Source organism: Macrobrachium rosenbergii, chromosome 31 (assembly GCF_040412425.1).
Source record: "Macrobrachium rosenbergii isolate ZJJX-2024 chromosome 31, ASM4041242v1, whole genome shotgun sequence".
In the NCBI taxonomy this organism is placed as follows: Eukaryota; Metazoa; Arthropoda; class Malacostraca; order Decapoda; family Palaemonidae; genus Macrobrachium; species Macrobrachium rosenbergii.
In genome coordinates, this window is record NC_089771.1 from 30,635,876 (window position 1) to 30,652,883 (window position 17,008).

The 17,008-nt window shown below is 37.2% G+C and overlaps 1 protein-coding gene across 1 annotated transcript; it reads left to right on the plus strand.

Annotated features, from left to right (window-relative positions):
• Positions 1–904: 904 nt before the first annotated feature.
• On the plus strand, positions 905–8,893 carry LOC136855509 (uncharacterized). The gene is made up of 7 exons (XM_067132615.1): positions 905–978; positions 2,009–2,090; positions 2,446–2,574; positions 3,481–3,639; positions 5,464–5,766; positions 6,358–6,494; positions 8,001–8,893. The coding sequence occupies exons 2-7, from the start codon at positions 2,027–2,029 to the stop codon at positions 8,652–8,654; spliced, it is 1,446 nt and encodes a 481-aa protein (XP_066988716.1). The 5' UTR covers positions 905–978; positions 2,009–2,026; the 3' UTR covers positions 8,655–8,893.
• Positions 8,894–17,008: the final 8,115 nt, after the last annotated feature.

Consider the following 17,008-nt stretch of genomic DNA (forward strand, 5'->3'; position numbering starts at 1 on the left):
GTAAATATGAGAGACTTGGATGGTGGCAATGCGAATGATTGTTTAGTGAAGGAAAAATGGAATTTTTTGAAGCGCACTTTCAGGATACCTTCTAGAAGCCCCCTAACGAAAAAGAATGCATATGGTTAAAAAAAATAAATAACAGAGGATAGTTGTACACAAATAAACAAGACGGTAGTTACAGCCATATAGTCAGTAGTGATTTATTAACCCCTGTGATGAAAATTCTTCAACATGAGCCATGTCTTGCAATTGCACTGAAGGCTAATTAGGGAGCGTCCAGCATCACACTATTCATGGAAGGGTTTAACATCAACGGAAACACTTTATTTTTTAATCGCTAATTCTTTGTTTTCCTGTTTCCTTTGTGTTTCGTCTCTTTCCTGCTGGTTACCATTGTTGACTCACGTTTCTGTTTTCGACCCTGACGTTATATATATATATATATATATATATATATATATATATATATATATATATATATATATATATATATATATATATATATATATTTATATGATATATACTGTGGTATTACAGTAAAAGACATTCATATATTATATATATATATATATATATATATATATATATATATATATATGTATATATATATATATATAATATATATATTATATATATATATTATATTATATTATATTATATTTATAATGCATTTGTATAATGTATAAGCTTGTGTTTGTGTGAATACGCGCCTCTAAAATAAAATTTTTTGGGTACCATTTAAACAACCACAACCTTTCTAGAAAACCCCCAAATTCTATTGCACCCACAGGAAGTATGACATAACATGAGACATCATTAGAAGGAAGATAAGAACATGCTCGCATTAACCGTGCTCGCGCGCTCTCGTGAGCAAATTCGTTCGTCCGTGTTGCGATTCGGACTATAAATACACCCGCCCTCGAAATTCGGTACTTATTTCTCCCGAATTTTCTCGACTGACCGGTTTGTGAGACAGTAAGTACTGGTGCGACATTGTTATTCATTTACTCATTTACGTATTTATCTAATTGTTTATTCCGTTTGTGATTGTGTATTGTATTTTTTGTGCAATATTCAGGAAAGGCATTATCATTGCTGTCATTTCTTAGGGCTAATCTTTCCGGTGTAGTCCCATTTATATTTTGCTCTTTGTGATTTCACTGCGTTGCGTTTGCCTCATATTCATGCCGAGTATTATTATTGTTAAATATTTTTTATTATATTTACTTTTCTATTTGATTATATTGCACAAGATTACTTTTCCTCTTTCATTATATTACACAAGATTACTTTTCCTCTTTGATTATATTACGCAGGATTACTTTTCCTCTTTGATTGTATTACGCAGGATTACTTTTCCTCTTTGATTGTATTATGCAAGATTACTTTTCCTCTTTGGTGGTATTATGCAAGATTACTTTTCCTCTTTTATTATATTACACAAGATTACTTTCCCCTCTTTGATTATATTAGACAAGATTGCTTTTCCTCTGATTGTATTACGCAAGATTACTTTTCTTCTTTGGTTGCATTACACAAGATTACTTTTCCTCTTTGATCATATTACACAGGATTACTTTTCCTGTTTGGTCATATTACACAAGATTACTTTTCCTCTTTGATCATATTACACAGGATTACTTTTCCTCTTTGATCATATTACGCAAGATTACTTTTCCTCTTTGATCATATTACACAAGATTACTTTTCCTCTTTGATCATATTACACAAGATTATTTTCCTCTTTTCTTATATTACGCAAGATTACTTTTCCCCTTTGGTTATATTACGCAAGATTACTTTTCCTCCTTGATTATATTACACAAGATTACTTTTCCTCTTTGAATATATTACAAACATGCGATAATCAATTGTTAAAAAAAAATTCCTTGATATACATTGTCAAAGTCTCTCATTTTTTCTTTGTAATTATGAGGAAATTCTACATGTTTACAAAACATGGTAGCAGTCAACATACTACTATATACTTTCTATGATGTTCTAGGTTTTTGGGGGGTGGACCATGCGGCTCAAAAATTTGGTGCTCCTCATATGTCTGGCATCATGCGTCCTGTTCACTATTGCAGGTAAGATTATGTCTAGATAGTAATAATTAATATATACTACATATACATACATATATATATATATATATATATATATATATATATATATATATATATATATATATATAGATAACATTAATAAGAGTGTGGAGCTGACCTAATATGATCTGGAATCTTGTCAGAGATTTCAGAAAGTGAATTTGCTGGAACAAAGAAAGTTCGTTCTGTAACATTGATTACAGTGTGGATCTAATCTTTAGTCCTTGATTCAGATATAATCGCCTGAACTAGTTACTTTCTTATCAGCTCTCCAGCCCTTTCACGTGAGGACTTCAATTATTATTATTATAATTATTATTATTATTATTATTCACAGGCGCAGCAGCCGTCAGTAAATGTGGATCGGAAGACAGTAAATGTGGCGATGGTTCGTGTTTACCAAAAGGCTCACTTTGCAATGGGGTCAAAGATTGTCCCCGGGGCGAGGACGAGAGATATTGTAACCGTAAGTTTTTTTTTTTTTTTTTTTTAGTTTTCGGTAAAAGAAAACTATTATAGAGATGGCTATTTGTCTGCTCCGTCCGCACCTTTTCTGTCCGCCCTCAGATCTTGAAAACTACTGAGGCTAGAGGGCTGCAAATTGGTACGTTGATCACCCACCCTCCAGTCATCAACCATACTAAATTGCAGCCATCTAGCCTCGGTAGTTTTTATTTATTTAAGGTTAAAGTCAGCCATGACCGTGCGTCTGGCGCCACTGTGAGTGCCAACAACACAGGCCACCACCGGGCCGTGTGTGAAAGTTTAATGAGCCGCGGCTGAGAGTTTCATGGGTCGTAGCTAAGAGTTTCACATGGCATTATACGCTGTACAGAAAACTCGATTGCGCCGGAGAAACTTCGGCGCATTTTTTACTTGTGTAAATCCTTTGCAGATTATTGAATGATTCGGCCTTCGTATTTTTTTGCTACCTTAGTGCTTTAAACCACATAAAACTCTTCATTAAAGCTAATCTCTCGTCATAAATTTTTATTTTAATAGTTCACCGTATGTGCGTGTTTTGTTCTTTCATTAATGCCTATTTTTCTAAGTGAAAGTTTGCAGCGACGTTTATCTGCTTTAACATTCATTATTAGCTGTTTATTTTGCAGTTTTCGGACTGATAGCAACTTCTGATTTGTTTGAGCAAGCTTTTTGAGAGCTGTTATTACTGGCTCATCATTTAGGAGAAATGTTGATCAATTTTGTTACAGTAGCAACAGCGTCCAACAAATTAAGTTTTGAGATGACATCTGCAGTTATAATTTTGATACAGATATTCTAATTATTTTGCTCAGTATCAGGTGCGTTGGCACACCCTCACCAATTATACGTTTGATACCGACATTTCAATTATTTCCTTACATCCCAGGTGCTTACACTTACACCACAGAAGAAGCGACAACAAGGGAATACTGCGATGACACTCAGTACAGGTGTTATGACGGAAGTTGCATTCCCTTGGGATGGGTATGTGATGGGTACAGGGATTGTCGTTACGGCGAAGATGAGGAGTATTGCTACTCGACCGGTAAGTCATGGGTCCTTCTTTGGCTTCAGTTGCTGGAGTGAATGGGGCTCTCTAGTTTTGGTCTTCTTACAAAAGTCCTTCATTGCTAGGTGCTGGAATGACATGGGGATCTGTAATATTGGTCTCCTTACAAGAGTCCTTCATTGCTAGGTGCTGGAATGACATGGGGGTCTATAATATTGGTCTCCTTACAAGAGTCCTTCGTTGCTAGGTGCTGGAATGACATGGGGATCTATAATATTGGTCTCCTTACAAGAGTCCTTCATTGCTAGGTGCTGGAATGACATGGGGATCTATAATATTGGTCTCCTTACAAGAGTCCTTCATTGCTAGGTGCTGGAATGACATGGGGCTCTCTAGTTTTGGTCTTCTTACAAAAGTCCTTCATTGCTAGTTGCTGGAATGACATGGGGATCTATAATATTGGTCTCCTTACAAGAGTCCTTCATTGCTAGGTGCTGGAATGACATGGGGATCTATAATATTGGTCTCCTTACAAGAGTCCTTCATTACTAGGTGCTGGAATGACATGGGGATCTATAATATTGGTCTCCTTACAAGAGTCCTTCTTTGCTAGTTGCTGGAATGACATGGGGCTCTCTAATATTTGTCTCCTTACAAGAGTCCTTCATTGCTAGTTGCTGGAATGACATGGGGATCTATAATATTGGTCTCCTTACAAGAGTCCTTCATTGCTAGGTGCTGGAATGACATGGGGATCTATAATATTGGTCTCCTTACAAGAGTCCTTCATTACTAGGTGCTGGAAGGACATGGGGCTGTCTAATATTGGTCTCCTTACAAGAGCCCTTCATTACTAGTTGCTGGAACGACATGGGGCTGTCTAATATTGACCCTCTTACAAGAGTCCTTCTTTGCTAGTTGCTGGAACGACATGGGCCCTCTAATATTGGTCTTCTTACAAGAGTCCTTCATTGCTAGTCGCTGGATTGAATGGGGCTCTCTAATATTGGTCTTCTTGAAGACAGCCAAAAAAACTTATTGTTTCACAGCTGTCATCAGGCTTGCAACAGATGCAGAACTGTACTACTCTGAGTGCATAGTTGAAAACAGCCAAAAAATGTGTAAATAGTTGATCATCAACGCAGAAATCCAAAGAAAGAAATTGCACATGTCAGGATTGTTCTCCTCAAAGCTTCACAAGACCACCTTCCCAGTTCTGACCAGTCCAGATTGTTAGATTGTTTGAAGCGGGACTGTGGCAGTGTTCACTGTGTCGACAACAACAAGCCGCCCATATCTATCCTCTTGGTGGACAATTTCCGTCTCTGTGAGGGTCGCCTAGAGGTGCTTTCGTGTCGTGCAACATGGCAACGGTTTGTAATCGCAGTAGCCGAAGTGACTTGGTAATATGTCGAGAAGTTAGGTCATTGTGGGTCTTAGAAATACTTATGTCTCCAGTGAAAGTGACGGGTAGATTCTATCTAGCTATCTCTGTCTTTCTATAAAATTGTATATGTATGTATATATATATATATATATATATATATATATATATATATATATATATATATATATATATATATACATATACATACATATATACAGTATATATATATATATGTGTATATATATATATATATATATATATATATATATATATATATACAGTATATATATATATATATATAAAAATAAAACGAGTGAATGTATGCATGAGGGTGTTGTGTGTGTGTGTGTGTTGAGCTTTCATGAGTTAACTGTAACCAAACCGAATATTTCATCTTATATCTTATAAGGTACACAATACTCTATGTTCTATCACAATTGGCAACGGATTTTAACCAAGTTTATCACTTACAGATATCACAAGCGACCGCTATACCTATCCCACAAGCGACCCCTATCCCTGGACCTCACCCTATCCCTGGACCTCACCCTATCCCTGGACCACAAGAGACCCCTATCCCGGGACCACGCCAGAGCCTCCTACAGAGTGCAAACGCCCATTCCAAATCATTGGGAACAAATGCATCATGATAGAGCCCTTGGTGGAAGGTACTTGGTATGAAGCACGCTACTTCTGCCAGGGATTTGGGGGTGACCTCGTCGTTTTGGACTCGCTGGATTCCTACGCCGAAATTGTCAAGTTTCTTAATGAGGCTAGTGAGTATTGATAATACACATTTCATTTGTTGAGTAGGTTCCTTAATGGGGCTAGTGGATATTAATAATACTAATCGCGTTTGTTGGCTTCCAACCAAAGTGTCGTTTTCCTTCAGGAAAGCGTAGTCAGGCATGAAAAGGCTATCTCTCTCTCTCTCTCTCTCTCTCTCTCTCTCTCTCTCTCTCTCTCTCTCTCTCTCCTGTTAGACTAAATTGTAAAAATAATATATATATATACAGTTACGCATTAAATAACCATGTTTCCACTCTCTCTCTCTCTCTCTCTCTCTCTCTCTCTCTCTCTCTCTCTCTCTCTCTCTCTCTCTCCTATTAGACAAATTGTAGAAATATACCTACAGTTAAGCATTAAATATACATGTGTCCACTTTTCATGAAATGTTCTTTTAGACTCCCTCTCTCTCTCTCTCTCTACTCTCTCTCTCTCTCTCTCTCTCTCTCTCTTATATCATCTGATTTCTTTGTAGATTATTTTCGCTAATCCCTTATATCTTTTTTTTAACATACTCTCAAGTTTCGTGTTTCTCTTTGAAAACTAATCTTGGATTACCACTTTCTCTTTGAATGCGAAAGAGCTAACCACACGAGACTACTGGGTAGGCGCTACTGACGAGGGCCACGAAGGTGAATGGCGCTGGGTCAATTGGGCCAAGGTCATGAGTGGGACGCCCCTTTGGGCTCTCTATGGCTCCGGAAGTAGATATTATCAGGTAAGAACTGCCTATTGATTTTTTTTTTTTCTCAGTCACAGTCATCCTTGGGAGTCCATCATCACTTTTCTCACTGTGTTCCTAGTAGCACACTCTTCTGCCTGAATCCTGGAGCTAAGCTGCTTCGCCCTCTTTTAGTTTTTCTAGATTCCTTCTCAGGGATCTTGGGATCGTGCCTAGTGTTCCTGTGATTCCGGGTTACAGTTTCCACTGGCGTATTCCATATCCTTCTTATTTCGATTTTCAGGTCTTGATACTTATCAACTTTTTTCCTCTCTCTTTCTCAGCTACTCTGGTGTCCCATAAAAAAAAAAGTTAAGTATACTTTAGTTTTACCAGACCACTGAGCTGATTAACAGCTCTCCTAGAGAGGGCTGGAACGAAGGATTAGACTTATTTTACGTGGCTGAGAACCAGTTGGTTACTTAGCAACTGGACCTACAGCTTATTGTGGAATGCGAACCACATAGCGAAATGCGTTCTGTCACGAAATAAATTCCTCCCTAACTCTTCATCAACCGGCCGGAGACTCGAACTCGGGCCTAGCGAGTGCTAGTCCACAGTTCTACCGACTCGCCAAACGAAGTCTGGTGCCCCATGATATTGCCACATCATCAGTGAGTGATACTTTCTTGTTGATTTTGTGAATCAGCGTCAAGAAGAAGGTATTATTATTATTATTATTATTATTATTATTATTATTATTATTATCATTATTATTATTATTATTCAGAAGATGAACCCTATTCATATAGAACAAGCGCACCAGAGGGCCTTTGACTTGAGATTCAAGCTTCTAAAGAGTATGGTGCTCAGTTGAAAGAAATAACAGAAAGTAACAGAAAGGAGGGATCAGAGGTAACAGGCAAATACAGAAAGACGAGGTCAGTCATAGAAAAGGAAAAATTATTTGAGCCCCAGAAGCAACTGGTCAACAAGGTGGAGCCGGCTCATCTTGCGTGGCACATCAGAAACCCGCCAGGTTTGCTTTCCTGGTAAGCCGCCAGGCAACTTTTCCTTTCCCATCAGCCTGTCCTTTGCTGAAGGTGATGGTTGGCAGGTAAGAGTCACCTCTCACGGAACAGCGGGTGAAGTAAAGAGGTGGTGAAGGGTGATTAGGCTGTTGTGGTGGTCAAGCATTAAATGCAATAGGGGAAGCCATCGCAGATTGCTGGAGGGAGATAAGGGGTAATCGATACCCATTGGTTTTGGAGGAGGTGTGGTTTGTAATGTCGTTGAAAATCTCAGGTAAATTTCTGTTTTTCTGACGAATACTGTCATTTGGCATACCCTTTTGACTGAATGATATGTCTTTAGCTCAGAATGATTTAAGAAAGGATTATTTTTCTTCTAAATATAAATTACCCAATACTTTCCTCTTGCTCAGAAAATAATTTTCGTCTTACATATCAGAAGCTAAAACAAAAGAGTAGCAGAGGATTTACTGTATCAATACTTAGTCACTAAAATGATTTTCATTATTTTTTCCCCTTGTTGATGTAAAAGGAACCATTGTCGAATAACAATTCGACCCAAGATTGTGGTTACCTGGATATGACCCGCTTCTATTACTTGGACGACGAGGAATGCACCGAAATGAAAGCGGCGATCTGCGAGATAGAACCCTACCAAGAAGGTGAACCTTATCAGGATGACGAAACGTACAGTGGAAAAGTACTCGAGTTCTTGAAGTCTTCACAGGATAGGCAGGAGCCCAGCGAGAAGGACCTGGGTTCTAAAGACTCCGAAGAGGGGAACGTGAATGATGGTGAGAAGGCTAAGGAGCCCGAAAGTCATGGAAGTGGTCACGAAGAACTTGCCGTGGAAGGGGAGGGGGTCAGAGAAGAGCCTGAGGCTAGACCTAGTGAGAAGCGGCATAGCACTAAGACCGTAGGGAAGTTTATAGAAAAACTGAAGGGAAAGACCTCCCGAGGCAAAGTTGAAAGCGTGAACGAAACAAGTAAGAGACGACAGAACGTTGGAGAGGTAGAAAAGATTATAGAACAACTGAAGGCAAAGGTCTCCAAAGGTAAAGTTGAAAGTGTGAACGAAACAGGTAAGAGACGACAGAACGTTGAAGACGTAGAGAAGATTATAGGGGAGCTTAAGGAAAAAGTCTACCACGCTAGATTTGGAAATATGAACCTGATACGACCCTAGTGTTTTAAAACTACTTTTCCTTGAGTTGATTGCCGTGACAGCACCCTTTTTCCGTATGTGGAGACAGTCATTTATGCTGGGGTGTATGTGGACAGTTTTCGAAGAGTTTTATAATGTCTCCATGCTTAGTCCCTGTAGATAAATATGCTTAATAGTAAACACGAGTTTTGATATTGTTATTTTTTGTGAAAACCAGTGTGTACCAGCAGAATGCGACGATAAAAATGTATACATCCACATTTCATGTATTTTATTTATTTATCACAAGTACATATGCTCAATCCACCCAAATATGCATAGCCGAGTAAGCAGACTGGGGCCCAGGTACAGAATTTCTATTCAAGAATTTCAATTCTGAATATTTCTCAATCTCGTCTCTCTCCAGTCGTCTTAAAAACTACTGTAGTAGTGACTCGCTGTTTGGTATCGAATTCCCTCATTAACTATCAGTGTTTAGTATCCCTTGGCGTAAGCAGGTGGCGAGGATAGTATACCCGGCCTACATTTTCCCCGAGGTGTAACCGAGTACTGGACCTTTTCCTGAAAAAAGCTGGACGCCATATCTTAAAAACTAACCATAAAATTTTCTATGTTTCCCACACCCAAATTACAATGGAAGTTCTAATCTATCTAATCTAACCTAACCTAACCAACCTAACCTAACGGGGACCTTTTCCTGAAAAATGCGGGACAACATATTTTAAAAACCAACCATAGAATTTTCTTTGAAAATAATCTCATTATGTTTCCCGCACCCAAATTACCTCAGAGGTACTATCTAACCTAACCACCTAACCTAACTTAACAACCTAACCTAACCAACCTAACCTAACAACAGGACCTTCCCGAAAAAAGCGGGACGACATATCTTAAAACTAACCATAGAATTTTCTTGAAAATAATCTCATTATGTTTCCCACACCCAAATTACAGTAGACGTATTTTTCTGACGTAACGTAACCTAACCTAGGGGCATGGCAAAAAAAAACCGGGGCTGGTGTAATCGCTTCCCGCCTAGCCTACCTGTGTGGTGCACAGACCTTTTTTTCCGGCCTAGCCTACCTGTGTGGTGCACAGACCTTTTATTCTTTAGATCCTGGTAGTGCCATTCCCCTAGCAGGAGAGAGAGGCTCTATGTCATGCAGTAGACAGTGCCGACTTCATGGTTCCATCTGACTTGTCACTTTTTACAATCTAGCACTTATTCACGCACATGTGGGACATTGCACTGGGAGGAAAAACCTCCCCAAGTGGATTAGTATTCATATGACAGGTATCCACCGCCTTTACAATGGCACAAAACTTTTTGAGTCAACCAGAATAATTGTGAATTAAGAAAAATAAAAGGTTACGAAGAGACTTACTTCAGGAAGTAAGTTTCGGGAATTGGCAAATGAGCTTTGGGACTTTCTTGTATTTTCAAATGGAATGTTCTGTTTGTACGCTTCCAAACAAGCTTATGTTTGTACACTTTCAAACGAACTGATTTATTTGCAAGTTGGTGCGTGTTTTTGTTTGTCTACAGAGCCTAATGTATTTTTCATTTAAACATTTTCAGGCATTTGGATATATTCCATCAGTCTTACACACACACACAGTGATCATTTATATATATATATATATATATATATATATATATAACAATATATATATATATATATATATATATATATATATATATATATATATATATATATATATATATATATATATATATACTCGTATAATACGTAAATTTTAAACCCACTCGTTTTTGCTTACATTTTTAACATTTTTTTGCTTTGGGTTTTGTTTCGTTACTTTTTAGACAGGAGACAGTTCTTTTTGCTTTTTCTAACAGTTCTTTTTACATAGAAAAATTATATATTATGTATGTATATACAGTATATATATATGTATGTATATATATATATATATATATACATACATATATATATATATATATATATATATATATATATATATATATATATATATATATATATATATATTCAACATTATTCTTATTCATACCACAGCGCTCCATTCACTCACATTTCGCTTACTGATTCATTAGCAAAATCGGAAGCACACTAAAGGTGAACTTCCATTACGAAAGGACTGACACCATCCCTTTAAGTCTAATTTAAGTTGGCCCGACTCACAGACACACACACACTACGGTCAAGAGATATTTTTTTTCGGCGATTGTCGCTGAACTACTCCAAAAAATACCGTGATCCTAATGGCTGCCGTCAGAATTCTATTTTGAGCTCGGACTGAAAAAAAAACCAGCAATTCAGTGAAAGGTCATGAAATCTTTCAAAAAAATTCCTAAAAAAGAAGAATGAGACGTGAGCAAAACTGGAGAGGGACGCCCACAGCGTTTCAAGACACGTTTGTTAATACACTGTTTGCATTTCATTATGGGGGCGCGATTTTTTATTTTTTTTAAGGACGCGAACGAACGAGGGTAGCTGGGAAAATTTTCATATTTATATTTAGAAAACTGGGGGTTTTGGAGTCAACGTATCCAGAATCTACGTCAGGTGTCCACGAAACATAGATCTGATACTCAGAGAGAGCCACAACGAGAAAAAGAAAATGATAATTAAAATGAAAAGCGACTTAAATAGGATTGTACGAAGTGATTTCATCAGAAGAGAGAATAACTGCCTGGAAGATCGGGCAACAAAATGAAATTTGAAATCTAAAAGCATTCATAAATTGTAGTTAGTTTCAGAATGAGGAAATTCTGCATAAGAGTTAATGTAAAAATGAAATAGAATTTACTAGATACCAGAAAGCATAAATCAACAAATTTGAAATCTAAGATCATTCATAAATTTTACTGGGTCAGAATAAGGATATTCCACATAAAAGACAATGTAAACAGGAAATGAAATATATGCCAGAAAGCAATAAATCGACACTGAAGAAAATTAAGACAGGAATTTGCGAACTAGGTAAAAATCCGGTCAAGAAATGACAGAAAATGTAATATTTGTAACATGGAAGATTAATGTGGCAGCATCCAGTGCGATGTTTTGGCTTGTCAGTGTGAGTTTTTCTCAGCTGGTGCAGGATCCAATGTGAGTTTTCAATAGTTTTCTTACCTGTGGCATGATCCAATAATACAGTTTCTTAGCTCAATGTAAGTTGCAGGATCCAATGTGAGTTTTCTTAGCTGTGAAAGGATCCAATGTGAGTTTTCTTAGCTGTGGCAGGATCCAATGTGAGTTTTCTTAGCTGGCAGGATAAATTCAATGTGAGCTGTGTAAGGTTTTCATCTGTGATAATACACACTCTGTTAGGAAATTAGTGGAATGTTTTAGTATGATAAATTCTGATGTAAGGTCAGAGACACTCGTGTATTACGATTGCAGCGAATGTTGTAAACTCAAATTCTGTAAGATGTCAGCAAGAACTGGAGAATCAATGCGTTTGCATATTCCCTCGAATGTGGTTTCGAAAGTTGGCGAGATGAAAGATACAATATTATTAATTTACAAACAACGAGAGAGACTTCTGTCCCAAATCGTAGGCAATTAATTATGCAGTTAAACTTGGGTTAAGGAAGGAAAACACATTCGTCACCAAATTTGCCAACTTCACAGCTAAAATGAGCAGAACGTGAACCTAGAACAATTTCGGCACTACTGAAGTTTTCTGACAGAGCAAATGACAAACTGCTGATGGGAAATTTTTATGAAAAGGAAAAATAGGGAATTGTAAAGGTGATAATGCGAAAGACAGTTACATTGAATAGTTATATGAAGAAAAAGAATTCTTCAATAAAAGGTTTTATCAAATATAAAAGTATCTTAAGGAAATAACAACATGAAAGAGAGGATTAGAAAGGGGAAACAAGATAACCCTTAAATAAGAACGATGCTTAGAAACGTAGGAATAGGGAAATTCAACGCAAGGTAGGAATTGGTACATTAGGCTGCACAAATGTACTGTTGTGTAACAGATGCCACATGCTGAGTTTAGATAGAGCTGTGTTTACTGTAAGGGACCAAAACTTACATGCATCAGCACAGTTGTGAAGGACAAAGAAGAATCATAGAATAAAGATAAAGGAAACTATGAATAACAGTTGAAAATTAAAGTGAGGTCCCCTTACTCATTCAACCAAAGGAAACAGAACCAATGAATTTGAAGTCAGATTATAAGAACTCGGCAAGGTTACTTGTTATTGACTGCACCTTAAATGGTGAATCCAAAGAAACAAAATAATATATGTGTGTTGTATATCTGACCTCTATATATTTTCTTACATTATTTTCTCTCCTCGTGTTTTCCAATGAACCGTACCAATTTTCTCTCGGAGAGTTGCAGATAAAAAAACATCCCCATTCTCCGCGATCTCCCGAGGTTCAGTGTTTGTTATCAAATAGAAATCTCGGCGGGGATTCACTGTTATTGTTGAAAAGAGCCGTATTTTTGCGTGATTAGAATTGCCGTTGGAGAGATCTCCAACATCGTGAGAGGTATCACTCTCTCTCTCTCTCTCTCTCTCTCTCTCTCTCTCTCTCTCTCTCTCTCTCTCTCTCTCCACCGTTGAAAATTCTAAGAATTTTATTTTAGCACTGTTTTTTTCTTTTTGCGTAATTTTGCAATAAAAGAGTCTGCCATTATTGAATAACCATTCGTTCGTCACAGCTCCAATTCCTTCAAGTATCATTTTGGCTCTTGCTTTCTTATTTATGTGATTTAAAGGAGAAATCTGAAGTTTGGAAAAACCACTGTATCAAAAATAAAACCAGTTTTTTCTAGTAATCCTTAACAGATTCAATTTTAAAGTAATTCCCACACGACGAATCTATAAATATTCTAGCTAGAGTGCTACAATTTGGTGTGTTTGATGATTGGGCGGTGAATGATCAACATACCTATTTGCAGCCCTCTAGCCTTAGTACTTTTTGAGATCTGAGGGCGGACGGACAGACAAAGCCGGCACATTAGTTTTCTTTTACAGGAAGCTAAAAAGAAAAAAGCATCTAAGATGCTTTGTCTTCCAGCAACACGTGAAAAACCTCATTTTGGTCCAATAGATTTTTCGGAAATTACTTCCATCTGTCGAATACTTTCGAAAAACTTTGAGCAGAAAAAATACTTTTATTTCCAAGGCTTTTGTGTGAGCGTCAGCCTACTTAACCCTCATATGTCAATTAAGGAATTAGAATGTCAATTGGAAAGTAAACACTCGCTTAATTTTCCAGTTTCGCATTTCGAGAGACTGGCTGGTTATTGCATCGATCATAATTCCTTGATGAAATGAAAAGGTAAATATTTGAAAAATGCTCGTTGAAAAATGCTTGCAGGTTGATACCTAAAATAATATGATTGCCAAATGTCAATGGACGTTTGTTTTGCTTTAGTCTAGTCTTGCACAAAGGCATACATACATACATACATACATATATACATACGTATATGTGTATATGTGTGTGTATGTATATAGATATATATGTATATATATTTGTATAAATAAAATTATATATGTATATATGTACACACACACATATATATACATATATATATATATATATATATATATATATATATATATATATATATATATATATATATATATTATATATAAATATATATATATATATATTATATATATCTATATATATATATATAATATATATATATAAATGTGTGTGTAATGTGTGAATCCAAAGAAGCGTATTTACCTGTGTCCAACGTATGTTTTACAAATCAAAAATAATGATGTATGAAATGCCAAAATAAAGTGCTAAGGAATCCAAAGAAAGTGGTAAGGAGTCCAAAGAAGGTACTAAGGAATCCAAAATAAAGTGCTAAGGAATCCAAAGAAAGTGCTAAGGAATCCAAAGAAAGTACTAAGGAATCCAAAGAAAGTGCTATGGAATCCAAAGAAAGTGCTATGGAATCAAATAAAGTGCTAAGGAATCCAAAGAAAGTGCTAAGGAATCCAAAGAAAGTGCTAAGGAATCCAAAGAAAGTGCTGAGGAATCCAAAGAAAGTGCTGAGGAATCCAAAGAAAGTGCTAAGGAATCCAAAAAAAGTACTAAGGAATCCAAAGAAAGTGCTAAGGAATCCAAAGAAAGTGCTAAGGAATCCAAAGAAAGTGCTAAGGAATCCAAAGAAAGTGCTAAGGAATCCAAAGAAAAGTGTTAAGGAATCCAAAGAAAAGTGTTAAGGAATCCAAAGAAAGTGCTAAGGAATCCAAAGTGTTAAAGGTCAATCAAAAGAATAATTAAGTGCTAAGATATCCAAAGAAACCACTAGGAATCCAGAAGGTACTAAGTGGTTCCAAGAAAAGTGTTAAGGAACCCAAAGAAAGTGCTAAGTGAATCCAAAGAAAGTGTTAAAGCATCCAAAGGAAATTGCTCCGGGATCCAAAAGAAAGTGCTAAGGAATTCAAAAGAAGTTTTGTTAAAGGAATCCAAAGAAAGTACTAAGGAATCCAAAGAAAGTACTAAGGAATCCAAAGAAAGTGCTAAGGAATCCAAAGAAAGTACTAAGTTTGAAATGCTCAAAGAAAGTACTAAGCTGAATCAAGAAGTGCCAAAGGAATCCAAACATTCAAATTTAGACGAAGATATATTAGAGGTCAAGAAAGAATAATTAAGAGACAGTTAAGATGTCCACCAAAGGAAAACCACTAGGCAAGTATCCTTTAAGAAACTTGTGTGTGGTTGGGTGTGTGTGTGTTTGTGTGTGTGTGTTTGTGTGTGTGTGTGTGTTCTTGGGGGGTTAGAATGGGCTTAGGAGCATTCGGGTTTTCAATTCCGCTCGGGATTAAGAAGGATTTGTGAAGTGAATTGAAGTTGGTTGTTTTCCGTTCGTAAGAGAAGATAAAATAATTGAGAGCTTCTGGTAGGAGATGGCTGATGAAGATAATATCTCTCTCTCTCTCTCTCTCTCCTCTCTCTCTCTCTCTCTCTCTCTCTCTCTCTCTCAGACAAAATATGAATTCCTCTCTTCTCTCTCTCGTTTGAAATGCTCGCAGATGGTCTACAGCTGATTGAGAATGACAAAAAGAGGCAAAACTTTTGTTAATGTCTTTCAAGTAACGATTGAATCATCAGTCTGTTAGATACAGACAGCCATATGTCAGCACAGACTATTGGAATGGAATGTAGAGTTTAGGCCAAAGGCCAAGCACTGGGACCTATGAGGTCTTTCAGCGCTGGAAAGGAAATTGAAAGTAGGTAAGTTTGAAAGGTGTAACAGGAGGAAAACCTCAAAGCAATTGCACTATGAAACAGTTGTTAGGAGAGGCTGAATAACAAGATGGAGGAAAGATAATATGAATGGAGGTGCAGTAAAAGGAATGAAAGAGGTTGCAGCTAGGGGCCGAAGGGCCTCTGCAAAGAACTTTAGTAATGCCTGCAGTGCACCACGTAGGAGCAGAATATGAATTCCCTAGTCTTCGGAGCAAAATACGAATTCCCCAGTCTTCGGAGCAAAATATGAATTCCCCAGTCTTCGGAGCAAAATATGAATTCCCCAGTCTTCGGAGCAGAATGTGAATTCCCTAGTCTTCGGAGCAGAATACGGAGCAAAATACGAATTCCCCAGTCTTCGGAGCAGAATGTGAATTCCCTAGTCTTCGGAGCAGAATACGGAGCAAAATACGAATTCCCCAGTCTTCGGAGCAAAATATGAATTCCCCAGTCTTCGGAGCAAAATATGAATTCCCCAGTCTTCGGAGCAAAATACTGAATTCCCCAGTCTTCGGAGCAAAATACGAATTCCCCAGTCTTCGGAGCAAAATACGAATTCCCCAGTCTTCGGAGCAAAATACGAATTCCCCAGTCTTCGAAAACAAAATGAATTCCCCAATCTTCGGAGCAAATAAAATTCCCCAGTCTACGGACGAATTCCCCAGTCTTCGGAACAAAATTCCCCAGTCTTCGGAGCAAAATACGAATTCCCCAGTCTTCGGAGCAAAATATGAATAACATCTGGAATCTTACAGTGCAGTAGTAGCTTCATGTTTCACTACTCTCTGAAACGAGCGTATCGTTTCCGCTCTCCATTTTTATTACAAATTCAATTCCCCCCCTTTTCACGTTATTGCATTGGTGTATACATATGAATTAACGAACCCCTGTATTCATCTTAAAACGTCGTCGCCTCTTTTTGTTTATAAAACTCCTCTTGCCTTCACACGTTCATTGTATTGTTTTACAGCACTTTTCAGTCATATTTTTGCACTAATTAAAACTTCTCAAACTTTTGTCTCTCAACGATCACTTCGCGTTCAAACTTTTATGTCTTCCTCGAAATTAATAATATTAAACACCTTTAGTGAACCTCAGTGTGTCCGCATTTTGCACGTGACGAGTATGATACGTTTCATTTTTTATCCT